The following is a 24,885-nucleotide window of genomic DNA, read 5'->3' as shown; positions in this document are numbered from 1 at the left end:
ATAAATGAGGAGCAAGCACGTAATTATATCTGATAGCAGATTTTTGCAAGACGTGTGTAGTTTTCAGGGTTAGGTGTGAAAGATGGTCATGGAACTGTCAATGATCAAAACAAAATGAGACAAATCATCCTTTCTAATACTAGTGTGGAACTGAGACAGAGCTGGCGATTGATTTAATTTATTTTTCTGTATTAGAGTGAATTTTTGAGGTAGTTCATGAAAAGCTGATGCCTGAAGTTGTTTGCATTTCCCATTGATCTGTGTGTACGGTTCATTTACTGTTCAAATCATCGCCTTGCTGCTTACAGCTGAAAGGCCCCGCTGCACCAGGACGCTCCTGCTGAGGCATTAACTCTTGCTGATCCCGTTCCAAAGCTGCCTAGCATGTTTCCAAGGCAGGGGGAGCAAGGATGGGGAAGGGCGTTCGAGGAGTATTTTGGCTGATGAATCTCTAGTGACACCTTGTGGGATGTTTCACGGAATCGCCTTCAACTCTTTTGGGGAAGGAATAAACTGCAAGGCTTGTGCAAAAAGCTGCCCGAATAGTGAAATGCACTTAAAGCACTGCACTCACCTATAATTAAAAATAAACTATACAGGTAAGCTTTCTCATGGTGAAGTTGTCCTTCCTTAGTCCACTGAGGTGTTAAACCGTTGTAGATGTATATATATATATATAATCTATATCTAGGTAATATTATCTAGAAATAAAATTTAACTTGTTGAAATAAACATATTCAGATTCACTTTCAAGTGAAACAATGAGACATGGGAATGTTGCAAATCAGTTGCAGCTGGCATGATTTGGGTGTACTCAGTACGCAGCTCATGGTCCTGCCTGGTCAAGGTTTGATGTTCTGAGGAAAAACTGGCCAGGAAAAATATTCCAAACAATTTAAAAAATGCTGTTCAAAAATGAGTATTTAGAGAACTTTAATTGATATTTCATTATATCCAATAATTCATTTTTAGAACCTTCTGGTGATTTTCATCTACTGGAAAGATCTTTTTCTCCTACTGAGTGATACTGGATAACTGTTTTGGCTAGATGTGTTGAAAGATTTTTTTCCTATTGCTTGCTCTCATTTTGTGGAGATGGCGAAGTCTGGGGGTAAACAAAATCTCCTGTAGGGGATGTAAAAAAATTGATATCTCTAATGTTCTTAAAGTTCTATGCTGGTTGTAGCTTCACCCATCTGGCATTTCAAAATACCTTGCACTGGTCAGCAGATGAAACTCAGCTAAGCCTGGGGGAACAGAGCAGGTTTTTTTGAGACAGACCAGTTTTTTAGAAAAATTTGAACCAAATTGAAATAATTCAAACAAAATAAAAATAAATTTTTATTGCTGGGCTTGTAGGTGTGGAGATTATAGCAGGGGAGATGTAGCAAGATAAATTGCTACATGAAGAGAATTTGGGAAAGAGAACAGAAAAGAGATTTGAAAATGATTTCATGTTTCTTCTTGCTCAGAAGAGTATTTCTTCTTCCTGTGCATAAGTATAATGAATGGAAAATTAGCTTGATCCTTTACTGACTGAGAAGAAGGAATTGGAGACTTCTAGAAAATGCTGTGGGCTGTCTTCCAGCACAGCTCAGCTGAAGTGATTTTTTTTTTTTTTTTCCTAAACACTCAGCTTTTCCTTCCCTTAAATGCCTGGTGCCTCTGGCTTTCTACCCCTCCCTTAGCCACTGCAGGCTTCTGTGGAGTTGTGTAAGTACTCCTTTAATTGGTGTCCTTGATTCCACTGAGAATGTTTTGTTTCCATGACTTTCCCTAGATGGAAGCACTGGACCAGCTGAGCCTGAGAAAGGTAGAAAGGGGTCTCTAACACCTGAATCTATGAGTCAGTCCAGAGAACCTTTTCTATTCAAAGGCTTTCCACAAAATTCTACTGTCAAACAATAACAGCTTTACAAAGGGGTGAGTTTGAACTCTAATTTATATAGTAATTAATAATACAAAAACAATTTGGGGGAGGCTTTGACCAGGTCTTCTGCAGCTCCTGTGGAGAGATGAAGCTGTTTTGCACCCCTTATATTGCTTTCCTTTTAATTCATGTATATTGATACTTCCTGCTTACTTCTTGCTTTCCATGCCTGGCACTTGAAAATGAGATATTTGAATTGTTGCTCAGTTTTGTGATGTTTTCTTTGCATGCAGATAGCACAGGGAGAGGGCAGAGGCAGAAGACAGACTGGTGTTGCCTCCAGTTTCCATCTCTCTGTAGTGAAGAATTAGAACTTTTGTAACCAAGCTTAGTACAAAGCTGATACCTAAAACAGCTCTTGTTGGGGGCTGAGTGCAGGAGGGCCATGAAGCTGGGCAGCTGTCATTCTCTCCTGGACTGAAGCAGACAGGAGTTGTGACTTGGTGAGGTAGCACTGTGGTCCAGTGGCAGAACAACCCTGGGTTCAGGCTCTGCCTGCTGTCGTTTCCCCAAAAACGTGATGCCACTGCAGACTTCCTGGTGTGCCAGTGCTCTGAAAACCTCACCCTCTGGGCAGCACCCAGTTACTAAAAATCCTGATTGCTGGCATCTGTACTCAAGGCAGGAGGCAGCTCCTTCATAGGAACAGCCCACGTAGGAAACAGCCCACGTAGTTTGCAACCACTCTCCTGCCTTCACTGTGCAGGGAAGTTTATCTTTACTAGAAATAGTAACTTGAAAGTGGCCTTCATGCTTACTGAAAGCAGCAGAGTGCTTGGTTGTGACTCATGGAAGGAGCCCAGGTATTGGGGAATGATAGCATTTCCCTCTACTGCCTGGTCCAGCAGTTAAACCAAGCCTAGTTCTGTGTCAGGTACCACGTTGAAGATGATGTGTGTGATGGCTCTGTCTCTGCCAGAATCCAGAACGAATAAAAAGCTCCAAAACCACTGCTGGCTGCTGTAAACAGCTCTGTGTTGGCTCTGCTAGGTTTCAGAGTGAAGCCTCAAGCTCTGGTGTGTCTCATTTCAGTTTCAGAAGAACCAATCCAGTTTGGATTGTGAGCCTCCAGCTGAAATAAAAGCCATTTTTTTTCTGTAGTTGTATTGCCTCCCTGAGGAATCCTTAGTCTCCCTCTTTACTGTGATCTTTGATTTTTGCCTCCTGTGATGTTCATTGGTGCTTTACTTCAGTAGGAAATCCCCTTTTTTAAAAAAAAAGCCTTGTGATGAGTCACTGCTGCTGTTTGCTTCAAACTGAAGGGGGTTCCAACTATGAAATTGTATTATTGCTAAAATAGAACCCTGTTCCATTGCGTAGGTTGCAGCTGAAAGCAGAGAAAGGTCTGGGGGAGTTGTAGGGTGAGCAAGCAGTGTTGCTGCTAATTTGTTTACTAGAGGCCTAATGGCAATTCCAGTAACAAGTAAGCAGCTTAGGAGTCTAGTAGAGCAAAACCCATCTCTAGCTGAAAAGCAGTTCTGTATCTCTGAAGCTGAGCATAAAGAAGAAAAAACAGCCCCCAAACCATAATAGTTTGTTTGTTTCTAGCAAAGGCTATTAAAATCCATTCAGCAAGAAGCCTAGTTTGGTTTGGGCTTTTTTGTGTGTCTATGTTCATTAGGGATTCAAAATTGAATTGCTTTAAGAATGGTTCTTTTAGATGTGGAAGATTGCTTTCAGTTTTCTTCCTTCATTATAAATCTGGCTATCCTCATATCTATATTACTGTTGGTTTAGCCATTCTGCTTTAAGCTGCAATGTTCTGAAACCATAGTCTATCACTTTCTTTCATCTGAAGTAACTGCTGCAGAGCTCTGTCATGCTGGAGTTTTGACCAATTTCCAAACCCCTGTGTGTGCATACAGGAGATGGAGATTGTAATTTGAAGTAGGCTTTGGTCCTGTCAGGGATGCAGGTAATCCAGGTCTACCCTCTGAATGCTGACTTTGCACCCTCTTTCAGCTCTGGATTTCCTTCCTTATTTTTAGAGTTCACCCGAGAACTTCTACAGGCTACAGCAAAACAACCCCCCAAATTACAAGAGGCACCATTTAGAGGCATTTTGTATCAATGTGTTCAGTATTAAAATAGAGAAGGCTGTAGTTAGTGAGCATTGAAAAGGACCATGACGCTGCTGATAGAGCCACAGTAACACTTGAATTTAAAGAGAGTCTCACTACTGGTTTTACAGCATATTGCTGGAAAGGAAATAAGTTAATAAAAGCCACAAAGATGTACCATTTCCCATGGCCTTTGACTAATGCTGTAAGAAAGAGAGCAGTTAAAAAAACACTCTGAGCTGAAGGTGGGGGGGATTTCCTAAGGAAGAATGCTTAAGAATGCTTGGAAAGGGCCTTGCTCTGAACCAGACTGGGAGACAGACAGTTCCTAACTTCCTGACTGGAGTGCCTGTGCTGAATGGGAGGACACAGCTCCATCCTTCAACCCCCAAAATGCTTTTGGGTTAGCATCTCTTCAAAAGTATTTAATGCTGAAGACTCAGAATCCCATAGCAATGCTCTATAATGCCTGATTTGCTTGCCTGCCCTCAGGCAATGGGAACAAAGGCTGAATATGCTTTTTTAGGAGTTTAGGTTGAACTAACCTTGAATGCTTGCAAACATTTAGAAGACTCACAAGTAGTAATCTATCAGACTCACAGACACTCTGCTGTGGTTTAAGGCTTGCTTCAAAATAGGATGCACAGAGAACTGCAGAAGCTTAGACTAAGGTCATGATTAATAGGTGGATAAATATCCCTACATTATAAAACAATCTTCAGTGTTTAATGCTTTTCCTAGGTTGTAATTGCTGGGGAAGTACATAAGGGAAGTAGAACCTTGTTTGCTACAACATTTCAGTGCTCCAAGAACTTGGTTTTTTCTTATTTTTTTTATTCTTAAAGGAAAATAAAAAAATACCCCACCTTATCTCCTCTCCAGCAAATGGCTTTTCCTTACATCATGTATAAAAATTAATCATTTTAATAACTTTTTTCTTTGCTGTTCAAAGAAGTTTTACATTTTTCTTGATTATTCCCCAATGCCTATACACTGCCTCTGTCTATGTTTTATGAGTAAAATCTAAATAACACAAGGGTACAGTTTCCATAAAATTAAGGTCATATGAGGTGGAAACAGCAGCCTAAGATCAGGAGTTCCTTCATTTTTATAGTCCTTTTGGTTGGTAACAGGAAACAGCTCTGAGGCAGTTTGCTTGTAGGATATATAGGAGTGTTTGCCTTTATAGATTCGTGTGTGTGTGTGTGTCTACAGGCTTATGGGATGGAGAGCTGCCTTAGGAATATTTGGATCTGGCTTCTAACAGCCAGCGAGCTCTCTCTTGTGTGGTTATTAGCTTTACCACACACTTGGAGAACAATATTGCAGAGTTGTAAGCAGATATTACTCTTGATTTCACAAAAAGGGAAAATTAGATTCATATGCTTCATGGGGAAGGTGGGGCAGACAACTTCTGCTTCAGTGCTATGGTGAATGCTGGTGCTTGTGGAAAGGTCATCAGATCCTCCAGAGAAGCTGGGAAAGAGTACAATTCTCATCTGAAGTGTAGATGTGTCACATCTCCCCACTTTCCTCTCCTCCAAAGTGCCTTTCCTCCTGTCCACCAGCAGCCAGGATACCTCCTCTGAGGTAGCCTCACTTCTCTTTGTCCTTGGTCAGCTGCAAACCCAGGTGGAGGCATCTTCCTCTCTTCAGCCACCTGTGCTGAGGGCAAACAACACTATCTCTCACTGGGTGCATCAGAGTTATTTCCTTTCTTCCTTTTCTTACTTTGTTTCTTTTTTCTTTTTATTTTTAACTCAGACTCATGTTGTTGTCTGTCATCTTATTCCATTCTCAGCCCTGTCTGTGGAGGTATCCACTGTTCTGGGTGAACACAGTAGTTCATTGCATTCCTTGCTGCTGAGATAAAAATCAGGGACCAGAAAAACTTAGTTTTGTGATAGATCAAGTTGTTGAGAAAATTCTGAGTCCTCTGGGATCTGTGTCTGATTTTATTTTTGCAGCTCAGCCAAGAAATAGCAAAAGGCAGGCAAGTGTCTGCAACTTGCAGGTTTTAGCAGTCCCTGAATCTGGGTGAAAATGCTTTGCTTCCTGCAAAAATACCATGTCTCCATATAGTAAAGGTCAATTTTCTGTCAAACCACTAAATGTTGCTTTAAGATCTCATTGACGTAGATAGTAGTAAATTTAGAATAGCCCCAGGGCTGACTTTTCTCTCTTGGTAGCTGGCAAACAGGTGAAAGTGTGTATGGATAGGGAAGAAATCTCTCAGAAGTTGGTGCTGAAAGAGAAGATGCTTTCTTGGAGGATTTAGACACTGCTTAAAATTAGGTTTAATTCCAATTTGGACCAGAATTTAAACACTGCAGTACTTCAGTAAAAAATGTAGTGGTGGAGACCAGTGAGTGGGAAACCAGTCAAGGTGGTCTTATTGACAAAAAATAAAGCTTTGTAGTCAAACCTTCCTGACAGTAAGCTGCATGCTTGAAGTTCGTGGGATTGACAAATGTCATGACAGGGATGTTCCCACAAACACAAAAAACAAACAGGGATGTTCCCACAAACACAAAAAAGGGATGTTCCCATGATCCCACAAACTTTGCTACTGCTGGAACCTGCTGCTGGCCTGATGTAAAGCCTTGTTTTCATACTTGATGTTATATCGACTTCATGAGCACCTTCAGGAAAATCCAGTGAAATAGCATAATATATTTGAGTAAAAGCAAGGAATTCATAGAATCACCATCTGAGACCTCATAAAGGAGCTGTGACATTTCCAATTTTTCCATAAGGAAGAGATATTTTGTTGTGGGTGGTCTTCTCTTCACAGCTAAGCAGTAAAGCCACACAGTGAGCAGGAACAAAATGGGTGGGAAGTGCCTTGACTTTTAATACATCTCAGGCAAAAGCTGTTTTAGTCCAAGCTAAAATCAAAGCAGTTCACTAAAATTTAGGGTAGAGCTGGGCAGCAGCATCTCCTTCCCTCAGAAAGCCACTCCTGTGAGCACAAAAATATATTTTAATAGTGTATGAAGAGTGGATAAGAGATAACCTCACCTTTAAATGTTCAGTTCACCTCAAAAACCTGACAGCTGGGACTGGCTGTCTCTCTGCTACCTCTTGATCTGGGGCATGTGAACCTGTTCAAGTCATAGGTAAGTAAAAAAGAGCAGCCAACCTACTTGTGAGTGAAGCAGAGGAGAGAATTTTAGCTTGAGAGAGCCCTGAGTGCGTGGGAGCAGTTCTCATTTGTGCCTCAGAGAGAGAGGAGGACAGCTGCAGACAGCCAGGGAATGAGTAAGGCTTGTGTGGAGGACAGCAGAACGATCTCCTAATGCCCTAAGTGTGGTATCAAAGTGTCAGCTTCATGCTAAATCTCAGAACATTTCTGGGCAGCAAATCTCTCTTAGGTTGCCTCTCCAGAATACTGGAGTCCCAAAGTGTTTTGAGCACTATTGAACTTGCCTTTTTTTTTTTTTTTTTTTTTTTCCCCAGTCTTCTTTCTTCTTTGTTGTGCTCTTTCTTTCCTGAATAATACATACATGTCAATTAAGCCCTTTACAAGTCACCAAGGATCTGGTACTTTAAGCTGTTGTCTTTGCATTATATTAAATTTTCTCTAACTCATTTCCTTATTTTTCCCCTATGGGAAGGCCCTAAACAAGCAGTTCTTCAGTGGACAATAAAATAATTTGAATGGCAGCCATCCAACCTGGCCTTTTTTTTAGATAAGTGGTTTGGGTATGCCTAAGAACCAATGAAATTTTTATTATTCAGTTTTGTGTGGTGTAGCCCAAGGGGTTTTCTTCTGAATGGGGGCAGTGGGAAAGTCAGGTAAAAAGGTGATTTCTGCTGTATCCCCACAGTTTTTCCACTGGAGGTTAAATGAAAGGGTTCCCCCTTCAAATTTTCCATTGACTGTTTTTCTCTGCCTCCACCAAACACTTTGTTGTGCCTGCCTTGCTGTGCTGAAAATGTCAATACTTTCATATCACCAATGTTTACAGGAGGTAAAAAAGAAAACCTTCTAATTGTTTGAGTCAGGAGGGCTGTGAAGCTGCTGTTAACAGGAAAGGAAGGGCCCACACGTTCATCTCCTCTTCTCTGGAAGCAGGAAGGATGCTGTGCCCTGTTCACCTCTGCTGCACAGATGGAGCATCACATCCCTGCCTGTGCCTGCTTTGGGCATGGCTGGTGCTTGGAGTAGTCCAGCAGAACAGGAAATGCCCAGGCTCAGAAGAACTCCAGTTAAAATATTTGTGGTTTGCATTTCATTCAGGGAATGCTTACCAGAATCAATTCTCATCTTTGGTCACTTCTCTTAGCTCGTGGGATGGCATAAGGCACCTGACCTTAAAGCCTTAAGAGACCTGGCTTTGCCTTGTTCTGCATGAGGAGGAAAGTGGCTGTTCCTGGTGTCCCTGGCAGAAACCACAGTAGTTCTGTTGAACAAGCGATGGGTAATAAACCCAGGACCTGCACACATGCAAAGTTTTAGTTTAGCCCCATCATTGTTGAGCTGACAGATGATGACAAAATGACAGCCATGCCCTGAACTATTTCCAGTCCCATTGCAATTAAGCGTGTTGGTCAGTCCAAAGGTGAAAGCTATGTTGGGGTGCAGTGAAAGCCAAAATCATAGAAGGCTAAATTCACTGTATTCTGTATGAATGCATTGCTGAGTGATATTTCATGCTATTCCCTTCTTATTCAGTCATCCAGTGGGAAAAGCATTTTTCTTCAGGGGATTACCTCTTGGCTTTGATTTCTTTTGCTGCTTGGATTTGAGTATGTGTCACTCACCTCCCAGCACTTTGCTACTGAGCCTTTGCTGGGTTTCAGATGTCCCCTGTCGAGGCTGCCTAGCTTTTTATAAATACTTAGGTAAAATGAAACAAGAGGTCAGGGTAAGAACAAGTGACTGGTGTGGAGCTGAGCGTATAGGATGCTGTTTGGCTGCCTAGCTTTTTATAAATACTTAGGTAAAATTAAACAAGAGGTCAGGGTAAGAACAATGACTGGTGTGGAGCTGAGTGTATAGGATGCTGTTCTGAGAAGTGGAAGATGTTGGTGCTGTTGCATTTTTTAAAAAATTATTTTAAGCAGGCAGCCAGTAAATCTGATCTCTTGTTGGTAAATGTGTGAACCATCAAACCGAAGTAATTAATTTTTGTCTGAGAAAGTGACAGTAAATGCTTCATATAGAGTGGAAGACTATTATTGCAAAAGACTGGAGAAATCATTCTGCATCTCCAGCAGTTAAAACATTGATCCAGGAGGTACAAACACAATTAAACTCCCTTCAGGAAAAGGCAGGGGAAAGAATTGGACCTTAGTTTCCCACATCCTGATCCTAACCCTGGCCTGTTGTTTCCTCTGTTATAATTGCAAATGCCTCCAGAATAATTTTGTTTGAACAAACTGCAGTGAATTGAACATGAATTTGCAAATGACTTCTCTCTGTGTGCATATGAGGAGCTGAGTAAGTGCTTTGACAGAAAAAGATCCACCCTCTTCTCCTGAGCAGCTGAGATATTTCTGCTAGGAGGACGGGAATGCTCTCAGGGCAGTTAGATCACGAGTGTTACAGCAGGAATCTCCTAAAAATCTCAGCAGGGTTTTTAGTCCTCGGTGCAGAACTGCACAGGTTTTGTTGTCATCAAAACCAAAACTGATACACCAATCAGACTTAGAGATGAGTGTTTTTCTGAGCTTACCTATCGTGAATCTTTCACTTCTAGGTAACAGCACGATAATTTTTATCATCTGTGAAACTTGACTAATCAACTCCTGTGTGCAGTGGGCTATAGCCTGGAATGAATAGTAGATTCTTGAAATAGTAGATTCTTGAAAATGCTGCATCACTTCTTGTCTGGTTGAGGGGGAGACATTTCTGCAGCCTTCACCTCTATAAGTGCTCTTCCTCAGAATGAAAATCAGATATGATAGGGTGGTGTTTCTGGTCAGGGGCAGAGCTGAATGTCACTGCTGATGAGGAGACTGTAGCTGGTCAAACTGAGCACTGATTCTGTAAGGGAAACCTTTAGAATAAATTCTAAATAAAAATACATTCCTAGAAATGGCTCCCTGACCTATTTGCCCCTTACAGTAAATTATTTTGCTTCTAGATTGATGTTTGTGTTCTATTGAATTTGAGTTGATGCAGCTTTTCCACCATGCTCGACCACCACTTTTCCCACAGAGCAGCTCTGGCTGGTGCGTGGGCGAAGCGTTGTGTCACTGTTCCGTGCTAATCTGAAGAATGAGAGGGAATCCTCTGTGGTCTCTTACAAGCACTGCTTTCAAGTAGGTCTGTGTGGGTTGTGTTTGAGAGAGATGAATGTGCACTCAATGGTAGAATGACTTTAGGAAAGGGGTTTCCCTTAAGCCTGGGGTGTAGGTTAAATCTTGAGATATATATACACAGATACCCTTTTGCCTCCAAACCACTTAGTTCTTGTTTGATTTAGAGAGCCTTTATTTGAGACTGGGATGTCCTAACCTGGCAGTGCAGAGACGGTCACCTTCCCTAAATATGGTGAGTAACATCTGCATTCATTGGAAATTTGTACTGGTAGGTCTCTTCCCAGCCTCAGAGTGAAGTCATGTGCCTCTTTTCCCTTCTCATCTACCAAAAAGACCTCAAATCCAAAACCTGATATTTTAAAGGTTTATTTTTTCCTAAGTGGCTTTGTAATTTCTTCCTACTGTTTATATAGAATGACTATAGGAATGTTCTTTTATTTACTCTTCCTGAATAAAGTTGGACAATGAAGAGTACAGCAATAGTAAAGGATGTATTGCCATATATGTTACTGACTATATTAAACAGTTTTTTTTGGGGTAAGTTTAGTGCTACAAAGATTCAGTGCACCTATACTGGGTCTGACCAAAAATCCCTCTTTTTAAATAAGGTTTCTGCTGAGAACTTGTCAAGTTTCATCTGTTCTGTGGAGTTTGGGATGTTCCCTGAGCTACTGACTCTGCCTGAAGCAGGCACAGGATTCCCTTAGGCAGTTCTCTCATTAGGACATCTACTACAAATTACTTTCTATAATCCACATATCATTTGAGAATGGGCTAGGTGATATTTTGCTTGCCTTGTGGCTGTGAATTGGTTTCAAAGCTGCACCTCAGAAGTTTTGATGCATCCTAGCCTTGAGTTAGGAATACTTGGAACTGCAATATTACAGCCTCCTTTTTCCAGGGCCCATGTTGTTTGCTGCCAGAGGGCACATTGCTGTTTGTGCTGTGGCAGCTGTAGGAGCTCTAGACTGCTCTATCTCCCTCCCAAAATAAAGCAAAAGTTCTCATCTTACCTTGGTTCAATTCTGGATCCTCAGGACCTCATGATATGCTGCTGGCACAGTCCAAATTTCTGGCAGGAGCAGTAGTACCACATATCCAGAATGTGGGGGTGCTGGAATGTGTGGAAAGCAACATATGCTTCTGAGTTGTTTAGGACTGGTGTTCCATGCTAGCCAAGCAATGCCAGTTTTTTGCTACTGGCTACTTGGATTGTTCCTACCTTTCTGTGGGCTCTTCTTTCTCCTTTGTTGGTTTTTTTTTTTTTGGTTTTTTTTGGGGTTTTTTTTTTTCTTCCTTTGTCCTGGACTTTTGAAGCTTGTTTGGAGGGCATGAATCTTACATAGAACAGAGCTGCATTCCTCTTCTAAATCAACTCTTCTTGTCTTCTTGCTGTTAAACATCCCTTCTTTTTCGTGCATGGCTTTTTGTAGCTAGGGCTGCCTGTGCCTTTTTTTAAGGGGCACGTGGCTCCTGTGCTTGGAGCAATCTCCTTTCTGTTACTCTTTTATATCCTACCTCCTTATACTGCACAGATTTGATTCCAAAGTCATGGAATTGATGCTTCCTAACTTTTATCTTTTGGTTTGGATTGTATGAGAAAGTTTCGTCTGTCCCTGTCAGGATATCAGTTTCACTGCAGTGACAGCCTATTAAAAATTGTTTAGCAAAAACCCCACATTTTGGGTGCTATCAATGAATATCATAGTTATTAATCTTGCTTTCATCCTGCAGCATTTTTCCTTTTCAATTCTGTATTTTATCTCTCTGGAAGCTTCCCATCCATGCTTTGGTAGTGAATAATAATAAAAAAGCATTTTTTTACTGCATTATTTACAGTTGACATTTAACAAATAAGTGAGTACTTTTGTCCCATCTTGCCCACCTCCAAATAATTGTTTGAACAAATTAAAGTTGGACACAGATAATGAGAAAATAGCATTGAAAAGGTTAATTAATAGTTGAGGGCCTCATTTTATCAAAATATATAGTTTAAAAAAATAATTTGTATTCTATTAACCATTTGCTTCCACAGAAATTGTGTACAGTAAGTGTGCTCAAAGTGTCAAGGACTTCGTACCCAGACCTCTGTTCACTAATTGGCTTTAGCTGAACTGAATATTTGCCATGAAGACAAGATTTCTTCTAAATGTATTAAAAATGAGGAGTTTTAATTTTAACAGAAGTACTGAGGTTGTTTTGAGGTAGGCTGTGTGTGACTTTGATGGCTCGGTGAGATGATATTTGCAACTTCCTCTGGTCACTTCTTATGTGACTCTTTTGCATGTTGGAAGTGTGTTCATGATATTTTTGGCACTGAGCTCGTGTTTTGTGGCCTTTCAAATGAGTCTGTATGCTTTAAACTCACTTGTGCAGGTGCCTGTGTGGAGTAGCTGACATGGTGAGCCGAATGTAAATGTGTAAAATGTAAAATGTGTGTCACCTGAGGCTGAGCAAAACTGTGGTGGCTTTTTGATGTCGTTTGTGCAACTGATTTCAACTTGAAGAAGGGATTTATGCTCACTGGGAAATAATCTTCTGACTTTTAGATCTCCTCGAGGTCTTCAGTCCAAAGATGTTTAGAAATTTGCTGATTGGCAAAGGGAGCAACATGCCTGCAAATGGGTTTTGTCTCAGCTCTAATTCAAGAAACAAGTGTTGTATTGATTTTGAATAAGTTCCTGTTGTTTAAAGCAGTGTTTTGCACTCACCACTGACACGAATTTGTGAGTCAAGAGGAGAATTTTCACAAACCCAGTATGGGGGAGCATAGCCCACAGTGTTTATCAAGTTGTGGATATCACAGCTCCATGGGAGGGCATCTGGAAATTAAGTTCTTTTCGGGGATTGCTGCTCAAAATCTACTGTTACCTTAATCAAGGAGAATTGTCCTTAATATGGAGATCAGCTTAAGGTATTCAGTATTAAATCTTCCTGCATCACACAGGGCAGGTACCAGTTTCATTTTGTCCAAATTAAATTAGGCAAGACAAAACTATCTACTCTAGGAAACTATCTATTCTTTATTTTTGGCTAAAATCAAGCTTTGGATTTTAAATCTTACTTAGAAACTGTCTTATATTGAAGTCTCAGCACTTTATCAGGAAATAACAGGGGGAGGAGACAATTGGCAGATCTTGCTGTGTTTGTGGCTTTTTCTAGGCAGCATTTGAGTGTATGAAGCTGCATTTTCAGCAAAGGGCAGACAGACATGCAGGATAATGGCTGGCTCAGGTGCTACTCTGAAAACCAAACCTGAGAAATATTTAGGTGGGGGGGAGATGGCAGAAATGTTCTATGTTTGATTCTTCATTCCAAAAAAATCTTGAAGGCTTTATTCCCATTTCTTATTAGTTTCAGTGAGTGTTGCTTAGGCTCTCTTTCATCAAATGCTCTTTTATTTCTCTGGTTGTTCTTCCATTTTAATCACATTTACTGTAATAATGCATTTCTTCCTCCCACTCCTCCTACATGACAGCCACACACAAATAATGTGTAACCTGCTGTCTTGTTTATCAACAGCACTGGTGATGGTGTTTGTTCCATTTAGTTTTGGAGCTATTTTGCAATATGGGTAAAGCTTAAATGAGGTGAATTTAATCAGCCTGGCTGTGACAGGCCCTGCAACTTTCACAACAGAAAAATGTACATTACTGGAAAGGTAACTTAATGAGTGGATTTATTCCTTGCGTGAATTTTGTTAGCATGTACTTTAATTTATTTGGCATATTGTTTCTTTTCTGTTCTCTCTACTGGGACAATGTCTGGCAATGGTGGTGATCTGTGAAACTGAACCATGGAGTTGATCTAGGCAGGAAAACCAAACCAAAGAACTCCTTTCCCCTTTTCTGTGCTTTTAGTCTGGCTCATCTCTAGCATTCATTTTACATTGCATTCCTACAAAATATTGCTTTGGTACAAATGAAATAAAAGTGAATTACTGAGCAAGTTTGGGTAAAATGAGCAAGGGTTTGGAAACATCAGATGCTTCTAAGCTAGAAGTAGACATGGGGAAAGAAAAAGAGAATGGGGCAAGAGCAGTGCAGGATTTAACATTTACAATAAGGATGTTTGTGAAAAGCACTTTGGAAAATATTTTGAAACACCAGTGTGATGAGTGCCTCTCTGGTTGTAATCAATTTTACAGTTAAGATTCCATTAGAATTAGTGAGTCTCATTGTCTTTCTTGAATAATGTATTTTTTTTTCATCCCCAAATGTGTTTTTTTTTAATGTGGGAAACTTGTTTTTAATGCAAATTAATATTCCAGCCAAAAAAGTGCCTTTTTGACCTATTCTGGGTGTATCTCCAAAATACTTAGGGCTTGGAGCTGTGATAAATTTGGTGGGTGAGCACCAAGGAAATTCTGCACACTTTTAACAAACATTTCCAATTATTGCAAAACCCCATAAATCTGTGAGCAGGGCTGATTCTGTTTTACTTCAGGGTGTTCCTGTTCTTAAAAGCCTTGACAGAAAGCAGAAAATTTATGTAATTCTGGGCAATCCTTTACATGACCATTACAACCCTCTCTTTTACAAAGCCTTAATTCTTTGAAGTAGCTGAATTTTATCCATCTAGGCTTCAGTCTGCCAGATCTAATAAAAACCTACAGCATTACACTGCATATTATGGTTGTAAAACCTTCTGGTTGTCCTAATAACAAACACTTGCATGGGCCACGAGGACTGGGTCGCATCTCTTTCAGGTTCTCAAGTGGAGGTTTGGATTTTAGCTGCAAAATCTGCATATGACTAAGAGTCAGGAGACCTGCACAACATCCCCCACCCCAGCAGCGTGAGCAGCAGGGCTTCTGGAGAAATGCATGTTTGTGCTGCCTGGGTGTGCAGCTGGGCCATGCAGGGATGTGGGGCTCGTCAGCTTTTAGCAGCTTTTTCTGTGTTTCCCTGGCTCAGTGGAGCAGGAACACAGAAAACCCAGGGTGCCCTCACTGCAGCCCCAGAGAGCTCCCCAGCAGGGTCCCCAAACCTGCCTCACACTGCAGAACCAGGAAAGAACAAAATAACTGAATAAATATGTTTTTGTTCATTCACCACTGCTTTTCTCCTTTCTAGTTTTTCGGTATGTTGCTTCTTACATGATTCTTACCAATACGGGTGTCATATTTTCAGTAACATTTAACCTGCATCCCTTTACTGTGCCCAGCTTGGAAAATACATCTGAAACTGGTGAAATGTCAAAGCTCAGTGGGACAAATTAGGGCTGGAGCAGCAGTCTGAATTCTGTGATGTTCTGGGCCAGTTTTGGGTTTTTTCATTCTGCCATTCTGCTTCCTTTTAGTAAGTCTGAATTCTGTGATGTTCTGGGCCAGTTTTGGGTTTTTTTCATTCTGCTTCCTTTTAGTCATTTTGCTTTTTTTTTGCTGCTTTTTTTTTTTTTTTGTAGTTGTTTCGGTGGTAGTAGAGTGTTCATTCCAGGTCAATATTTTTCAAATTTTATATCTAGTCAGACACATGCAGGCCAAGTTCAGGCACTCCAAAATAAGGCTTAATCCTCACTAGTCCCCCATGTCTGCTGCTCCCATTGAAATCAATCAAATGCAGCTTTCCATACTTCAACGTGATTGTGTTATGATTAAACAGACACTCATAAAACTCAGACAAGCTGGAATCAGGTTTCACATGAAACTGAACTGACTTTTTTTTTTTCTTAATAGGATCCTTGTAATTAGTGATTACCAGATGCATTTAGAATGTGTGAAATGCCTGCAGGAATTGGAATTAAGAAGGGGGAGGGATGCCAAACACCTCAGATCTTCTGCTGGCAACCTTTCATTTTAAATTTCTGCCCTGCACATAGATGAAGCAGCATGGTTTCTATAAAATGTTCAGCTGTGGTTTCACATTAAGTTGATGTTACCAGTAAGGAGAGTGACTTGTAATTGAAAACTGATTTGCTTATAAATAGCAGGTTTAGCTCTGGATGGCTCCCCTCTTCATTTCGGTGGTCACCTTGCTGTCCTTAAGATAGGTCTTACGAAACCTGTCAATTTTCTGTTCTAGCAACTACCATAATGATGTTGTTTGATCTAAAGAAAAGAATAAGTCTTCTGGGCTCCTTTTCTGATGAACTAGAGGTGTCTGAGGAAACATACCCTGGGCTGTCAGCAGCCTGCAGCACAGGAGCAGAATGATTCCTCTGGACAAGGTGATGTTGGCTCACTCTTTGTACAATCTCTTCTCCCACTTGAGCAGGAGATATGGTGCTTGCTTTTTTCATGTTTGGAGTTCTAATTCAAAATCTCCAATTTCAAGGGATTATCTTAATGTGGACTGCTTACTGTTACCCTGTAGCAGCCCTTTTCTCTGAGAGCTTGGTTTGGGATTTTGTATTTGTCTCCCTTCTCTTTGGAAATACAGTGCTGGAGAGTAACTTGTCTGACCAGAGGGAAGCTTGTTAGGAGCTTGTGGAGTGCTTGAACAACACAGTCATTCTCAATAACTTACATGTAGCTCCTTTTCTCTCCAAATGATTTAGACCAGAGTTATTACTCAAATTCTCTTAATTTTGGAGCAGTAGTTTTACTGAGCACTTCCATGAAGCATAGGAATTTTTTGGACAATGTGAGGACATGCTTGAATTCTAGAGTATGAAGAAGTAATTGATTCTTCTAGGGTGATTAATAAAAGCCCTTTTTGCAGCCCTTCCAGTGTTCCTGCAACTGCTGGCAGCTTTGCTCCTTGGGTAGATTTTTGTCACCGCAGCCAGAGATTGTTGCTGCTCCTGCCCTTGCAGAGCTGTCCCTGACACAGTGGTGGACTTAATAGAGGATGGTGCTGGGAAGGAGGAAGCAGATTCCTGGCTTGCTTGCCAACCAGTTGTAGTTTAGAAAGAATAAAATAGAAATACAAGACACTGTTATCTGTTCCCATTGTAATTGGATACTTAACTTTTTCTTCTTAGACTGTTGATTTTTTTTTTTTTTACTTCCCCTTAAAAACTCCTTTTTTTTTTTCCTTCCCTCTTCCTAATAGATTCACTGTGAGGAGTTCAAAATGAAGAAGAAAGATGCAGAGGATTGCATGGAGCTGTGCCCCGATCAGTCTGTTGAGATGGAAAGGTACTCTGTTCATGTTATATGGAAAAACTCCTTTGTTAAAATTTTTTTGGCACCTGCAGTTTCACAAGGTAGTATTAGTCCTACTGATGACACTGAGAGTATTAAGTATATACTGTAATATATGCAGTGAGTGTCCTCTGCCTTTCAGCTGAGGCTGCCTGGCAGCCACCACAGGCAAGGAGCTAACCTGACTTCAAGAGCTGGTTGTCCCCTGTCAGCTACTGTATGTTAAATTTCCTGGCTGCATTTCCAAATGGTTTTCATCTGTCTGTCCTGCTCGTGCTGTTGGTAGATCGCTGCAAATACCTCAGCTCTGTGTGGTAGACACTGACTCAAATGAATCATGGGCTTGTTTTCCTCCAAAGGCTCGGCCCAGCTGTTAGCCCAGCTCAGCAGGGCACTGGTGAAGCATCCCCATCCTGGCCCAGGCTGACATAGGAGGCAGAATGGGCTGCTTGTGGTGATTGCTGATTTGAAGAGAGACTAGTGGTGTCAAGTACCAGTTGAAAATGTCAGCTCTGTGCAATTGCACGGCACCAGAGTCACAGCTTCCCAGAGGAACGAGCACATGGAAGATGTGAACAGACTCGTGGGGCTCCATCTGAATGTGCAGGGCAAGCAGCCAGTCCAGAAGGGGCCATGGGAGGGACACCATTCCAAAAAGGAACGTGCCTTTTGTGCCCCTTTCAGGCCAGCAAAGTGCCCTGAAAGGGGCACAACCTTTTCCAGGCATTGATCTCCACAGAAAAAGAGTGAGCACTTGAAAACATCTCTATTTGCCTCCCTTCGTGTCCTTTCAGCTTTCAGTTCTTTCAACACGTTCCTGCCACCTCCCCACAGCTTTCTGCATGTGTGCCTTTCAGTGGGGGAGTTCATCTGCTCAGACAGCACGTGCTGCTTGGTGGCTCTGCTTGGCCCAGCTTTCCAGTTGATTGATTTTCATGGCAGAAAATCAATTCCCTTTCCGCTGGTGATCCACACGCAGCTACATGAGGCCTTGGAGCTGAGTCTGGGTGACAGTGCCCCACTTGCTGCCTCTCCAGGGAGACAGTTGTCTGCAACTAACTCAGGGCTCATTTGAAGCCTGAGAAAGTTGGTGGAAATAATTTAATTGGCTTTCCTGAGGTTTGAATGCAGCCCAAATGCTGTCCATCAGGAAGACACTCAATGTCTTGGTAGTATAATGAAGTGGAAGATCCAAGTGAAAGGGGGATGATGCTCTTTTCCTGATGTACAAGCTGTATAGATACAGGAGTGAGGCAGCAGCATGGAAACTTCCCAAGGGACAGGAATATCCAAGCATAGAGGGAACAGCACTGTGTGATAAGTAACATCTTTTGATGCAAGCCAACAGCCATGGTCTTCTTGCATGTTGCAAATTTCCTTAGGGGAGTAGTCAAACACTGAGATACACTGTGTGCCTGTATATCACTAGCTTTCCTTCTCCTCACTGAGCTGGGATGGATTATAGGTGCTGCTTCACTTAATCACTGGGCCTCCCCCTTTTTTCTTTTTTTTTTTTGACTTGTTTTCGGAGAGAACCAGATTTGTTTCCATTAAGAACATGCCCCCCTTTTGCTGTCATTTGTGTAATTCTTAAAATTAAGCAAAAGTATTAAGGAATAATTGTTTCTGCTCACATTAACAGCACACAGCTTCTCCAGATGTGGCATTTGACAGCCCAACAGCTGCTGGCTATTAAATGTGCCTTAAAAGGCCCATTCCTTTGTCGTAAAGGGAACAGAAGTGTAGGGACGTTTATGGGGTGAGAGGCAGATGTTTTGGCTACATCAGATTTGAGGGAAAGTTTTAAGTGGTTTCTCTGCTATGGTCACAGTGCATGTTTTAACCCCTATCATACACTTTATGTAGCTCTCTTCTTGGCACTGGGGTGAGATTATTCCTAATCCCCCTAATCTGGGACACAGCAGTTCTGCCAGATAGATCTCAGTTTATGCTTGCCTGGATTTCCAGCTATGCTCTTGAAATACTGGATAAATTTTTGGGGATGAAATTCAGGTTAAAATATTAAGCTAGAAACAATTTGAATTAACGTGTTTCCTTTTTCCTCCCCCCCCTAAACTCTCTTTTAAAGTATCTACTCATAATCATCAAAGGCAGGTGTGCTTTTTGTGTTTGTCCCAGCACAGTATGTTTTACGCCCAATAAACTATTTTTTATGGTGGTACATGTGAGGTGGAACATGGAAGGAGTGGAGCTCAATTTCAAAAGTTCTGGCTTAAATTCCCAAGCCGAAACTTTGAGTGGAGTGTTGAGTACTGGAATAGCACCACTGGTCCTTAGGGAGCTGCACCACTTTTTAACTATTCTCTATCAGCTCAGAGTCTGCTAAACTTCTAAGAGCTTACAGGGCTCCAAAATTTTTTTCAGTAACAAAAGGTTTTTTGTCTTCTTGGCAAAATTTTATTCTTCCTATTTCTTATTGGACTGGAAATTCTTTGCTGTTTTTTAGTCTTAACTGGATGGGATTTCAATATAAAAATCCCAGTGTATTTGCATGAAAAAAAAAATCTAAGAGTTCTACAAAACTGAATTAAAAGAGAGCAAAAGTTCTGCAAAATTATGTGGAACATAAGAGAATAGGCTTGTTCTACGGATAAACTGTCATTTTAAAGAATTATATCCCTATTTTTATTCCTATTTTAAGTCTATTTATAGTGCAAGTTAGACTAAATATTCTGTAATTCAATCTGATTCTCCTCCTAATTCTACAGGCCTTTTTCTGACATGAAGACTATTATCATAAATAAGAGAAATATTAGCTGAAACAATTTGTCTTGAAATTTGGCACATTTCAAATTTATCTGACTAGTTCTTTCTCCATAATTCAAATGCAGAAATTTCTTTTTTTCCATGGATTTACTTCGTAGGCTTAGCCAAGCAAGAATCCTATATCCCAAATGCCCACCCAAGGGGATGAAGCACATGTTTTACCATTAAGCTCTGGAATTCATTTCCCATCAAAATATGGCTCCATGGTGTTGGCATCTGGCTGTAAATCCTGGCTTAAAGCCTTTTTTCACAATTGTTTATGGTGTGTATTTGTGCTTTCACCACCACAAGAAAATGACCCCAGCACACCAGCCTTGAAATGAATATTTCAAATAGAATTCTCTGGTTTTGGTATTAGTATTGTGCAATAAATGCCTCGGGACATCTTGTAGGTATGTCCATTGTTGCCATGTAACTGCTATGAGTAGGGAATAATGCCAGTTACCAGTAACAAATGTGGAAAGCCAAGAGATGCAAAACTGGGATTGTTATGGAGCTTCTACCTTCATATTTGAGGAAATTCTATTTTTCAGCCTTCAATCTATGCTGCTCAAGCCCAAAGCATGGGGCTGATCATATTCTGGCTCTCCACTTAAAAATGGAATTGGTGTAAAAAGTATGCAACCATTTATAAGCAAACAATCATTATTACTTAGAGCATTATATTATTATAAATAATATCAAAAACTATAAATAGGCCAGTGGAGCCTAAAAACTGAAGTGGTGCAAAGATGTACCATGGGGCAAGAAGTAAAAACCATTTTAAAGGCAGCAAGTTGAACACGTAGGAGAAAGGAAAGTAGCTTTAGTGGAGTGCACAGTGAAGTCCTGCATGGATATGATAACTTGAGAACCAAAGGGAACACACCTCATTTTTTATTTTTTGAGGACATGGCTTTTTTATTTAGATATGACATGGAAATTGTGAGGAAGGTTGGGCTCTCTTCTTTCCCTGCAACCTGCTAAAACTTGTGCTGGGAGGCCAGCTTCCTTCATTACATCTGTACATTCTACTTCCATGTAAAATATTTTAACTAAAAAAAAAGGGGAGATTTTGCAACTAACCCAAAGTTTACAAAGAAGAGTCAACATTCTAATCTTTTATTGCCTCCTGCTGTTATCACAGCTTACTATATGTAGTTTTTATATCTTTGTATACTTTAAAAAGCTTTAGCATATAGAAGGGATATACTTTGTCTTGTATGAGCACAGAAAAATGCTTTTAATATTTTCTGAAGATTTTTGATGGTGCAGAGGTGTACCTGTGAACTCCAGGAAACCAAAAGCAGTTTTGAAAACTGTTCTGCGCAGAATCTGAATGCTGTGTGCCCTCTAGAGCTCTCTGGGGGAAGCTCTGGTAGTCAGCTTGTCTTGGTCTGAGATAGCTGCTGATCATGAGTCCCTTGATGTATTCAAGCGCTCAGAGCATCTGTGTGCTCTGAAAGTCCACATTCTAAATCACATCTACACAGCAGATCTGATTAATGTTCTAGCTCACCATAAATGTACCCTTCTGATTAGCAAAGTGGCTGATAATAAAATGCAGATAAATGCAGTAATAGTTTCTCAGTCTAAAAATGAAGTAACTTTCTGACTTGGATGATGGTCTTGAAACACAGAGCAGAAATTGGTTTGTAGAGATCTGAGCCTTTTGTAGTTCTCTTTCTTTTACCCAGGCACAGCTGGGTCCTGCCCTTGCCCAGGTAAGTCCAGAAAGAAGAATGTAGGGAGAGACAAGGGTAGGAACAGCCAGAGGTGATTATCATTTACAGCTACAACACCAAACTGTGGTGAGCAGAGGAATGAACACTTCCTGGCTGAAAAAAGATATCAAAAGCCAACCCCCCCATGTTTATGGGGTATTTCTCAGCTTGGTTCATGCTCTGACCTCAGGAGGTTGTGGTCACACATCTCCACTTGCAGTGGCTGAACCAGCAGCAGAGCTGAGTGCAGCCTGCCTAAGCATTTGCTGCTGCACTCCTGCCAGATTGCTGCTCATCTTTTACTGTCCCCAGGGCTGCACCCAGGCATTGTTCCTTTATTCTGTGTATTTTTTTCTTTGGCTTCGCTGCTTCATTTGGCTTAAAATACTTTAAAAACCACTGGCTACTCCTCCTGAGCTGGGGGTGTAGGTTGTGCTGGAAACTGGGGGTGGTAAATTGCAGCAGCGAGTGGCTGCTTCCGTGCTGTGGCTTTTCATTTCTTCTGAGCAACCTCGGAAGCAGCAAGGGCTCTGCCCAGGGCATGTGCACCTCTGCTGCACAAAGCTGTCTCAGACGGCATCAGGAACTGGAGTCAAGTGAGCCGAAGGTGCTGTTTTCCATGGAAGTGCACTTGAAAGTGCAGAGCGCCTGCTCTGGCTGCTTCCTGAGGTGTGGGAACCTCAGCACAGAATTGCTTATAAAAAGTGCCCCTTGCCCTGGCTTCTCCAGGATTTTGCAACATTTAGCCAGCCAGAGAAGGGCTGGATTTCTGTCGCAAGTTTCGTTGCTTTCCTACCGCAGTTTTCTCCTTGAGCTGCCACGCAGTGCCCGTGCTGCTGCTGGGGCTCACCTGCCACCCACGCACAGCCGAGCCTTTGGAACCTGCCACCAGCCCGCAGAGCAGCTGCAGCCTCCTGCACCGCCGTGGAGCTCATGAAAATGTGCCTTGGGAAGGTCTTTTAATCTTCATGGCCATGAAAGTGCAGCTTGTCTACAACCCAGCAGAAAGTCAAAAAAAAAAAAAACCCACCAGCTCCAGAATTTTACTAGCCCTTATCTGCTACTCTTGGTATTTTATTTCCTCTTGGAAGTTATTTTGTATCCATGCTTAGTGAAAATATATTTCTGCTACAGTCTCTGTATTTTAAATATGGAGCATTAAATGAATCATCCTATGGTATCAGCATGACATTCACCACTCTTATTTACTCTTATGATTAAGATAAATGGCTTTGTTTCTTGGTTAATTTTATCCATTTCACTTCAAGAGTTTCCTCAGAACCTGAGGTTCAATCCCTTGGGATTGCCTGTCTAAACTTAAGGAAGTATAATTGACAAACTCCTACAGCTTCCAGTTTTTCTGGTGGTTCAAATAAAGAATTCTGTATTTTCTGTTGAAATCAAGAAGTATTCTTGCTGTAACAGGTTGCTGGTTTTCTTTTTTCAGCCTTGCAGTTTGCTTTCTGGTCACGCATTAATTATATTTAAATTGGTTTAAGTTGATTAGGCAATGAAGTCTAAGCTTGCACAAGAGATGAATCTTTCTTGATAACTTGGGTTGATCAAGGAGATTTAGGGGCTTGTGCTAATTGTATCTCAGTTAATTATCTGGAAGTCACTTTCCACCATGACAGTGTATCAAGTGAATCAGCCCTAGTTGCAAGTTTGTTCTGTGAATTTGGAACAAGCCCTTATGTGCACCTAAGTCCTGTATGTCTTTACCATAGAGACTGAAAGAAAAGAGTTTTCCCACCAAAAAATTATAATTTTAAATGTTCTCAAAAGACCAATTTTTTTCCCAAGATGTGAATGTTTTTAAAAGGAATCTTTAAGGGAAAAAAAAAATTGAAAATTCATGTCAGGTGTCTGCTACAAAGTGTTAGAGAAAACAGAATGTGCCGTCTAAAGACTTTGTGAACTTTGAGACTTTTGAACTCAGAAGACTTTGAGCACCTGGTTTTGCAGTTCTAAACCTATTCAACTATTCTGATTGCATTTTTTTCTGAAGCTGAATTTAAAATTCTTGAAACTGTGAGTGAGTGAGGTTTAGGGCACATGGCAGTCTTCATATAATCCCCAAAAGGGTCGATTTGGATTTTGTAGGTGAAAAGTGGTAAAATTCATAAAGGCTTCTTGTGTAAGCATTTTAAATTAATTTCTGCCAGAAAGCACTTGGAGATTGTGTGTCACTGCCCTGGTGCTCTCTGCTTGTGTTACCAGGAAGGAAGAGAGCTGGAGCCTGGTGCAGGACCAGATCTGTGTTCTCACATTCAGAATAAAGCCTCAAGTTCTGGTGTAAAGTTTGACATTGCTTTTTCTTCCTAAGCAGGTGTGAAAGCAAAGAGCTGGATGTTGAAATAAGAAACCTGATAGGGAAGAGCAGCACTTTGGAGTCCTGTGAGGACCCCAAACCTCTTGCCCAAGAGAGGCTGAGCCCTCAGAGAACTTCGTGTTCCCTTAAGGTAATCACAGTGTGCTTTTGCAATGTTTATCTGCCAGGAAAGAACGTTCAGGGGATGTTCTCTGTGGGACTTGACTGTGCATGAAACTTTAGGATTTCTGAAATGATGCAATGAACTTGCTACACATTTTTTTTTCCCTGATATAGCTACTTTCTGGTATGAGGAAGAGTGACTGAGAAGGTGCATTTTATAGTGCTTTAAAAGATCAGCTAAACCCACTGTGTGTCAAACCCTGTAGCCAGATGTGCCTTTTGGATAACACAGATCCTTGGAACTGTGTAACCCCCAAAATGATGTCATTTTTTATGCATTTTGACGTTCTGATTTAGGTGGGAATGAGTAGATGTGTGGTACACAGAGACCTGTGGAAGTGTCAGAAAGGCTTTTAGATTAATAGGAAGAGAGGAGAAGGAAAATGATGATGATGATTCAAACCCATATTTCTGTGGTATTGCAAACAGAAAATCGTAAGCCACCTGCTAAGGCAATTGTCTTTGCCTGCAGTGAAGCAGTGGTTAACAAGCCTGACAGAAACTTGTTCTGGGTTTCCCTCTCAGTTTCACTCCTCTCCCCTGAAATAGCGAGA

The 24,885-nt window shown here is 41.1% G+C and overlaps 1 protein-coding gene across 3 annotated transcripts in view; it reads left to right on the top strand.

Moving 5' to 3' along the window:
• Positions 1-391: 391 nt before the first annotated feature.
• TNIP3 (TNFAIP3 interacting protein 3) overlaps positions 392-24,885 on the top strand; it is a 50,119-nt gene continuing 25,625 nt past the window's right edge. Inside the window, exons 1-4 of one of the 3 annotated variants that reach the window (XM_041482324.1) lie at positions 392-599; positions 1,781-1,923; positions 17,256-17,341; positions 24,167-24,299. In XM_041482324.1, the coding sequence (XP_041338258.1) occupies positions 17,277-17,341; positions 24,167-24,299 (198 nt within the window). In that variant the 5' untranslated portion in view covers positions 392-599; positions 1,781-1,923; positions 17,256-17,276. Of the gene's footprint in view, positions 600-1,771; positions 1,924-16,383; positions 16,429-17,255; positions 17,342-24,166; positions 24,300-24,885 lie in introns of those variants that run through there. The other 2 variants (XM_041482325.1, XM_041482323.1) reach the window with 2 other exon arrangements.

This window comes from Pyrgilauda ruficollis, unplaced genomic scaffold (assembly GCF_017590135.1).
Source record: "Pyrgilauda ruficollis isolate IOZ18807 unplaced genomic scaffold, ASM1759013v1 scaffold58, whole genome shotgun sequence".
NCBI lineage: Eukaryota > Metazoa > Chordata > Aves > Passeriformes > Passeridae > Pyrgilauda > Pyrgilauda ruficollis.
The sequence above is the reverse complement of the archived record's forward strand: the minus strand, read 5'-3'. Positions and strand labels throughout refer to the sequence as shown.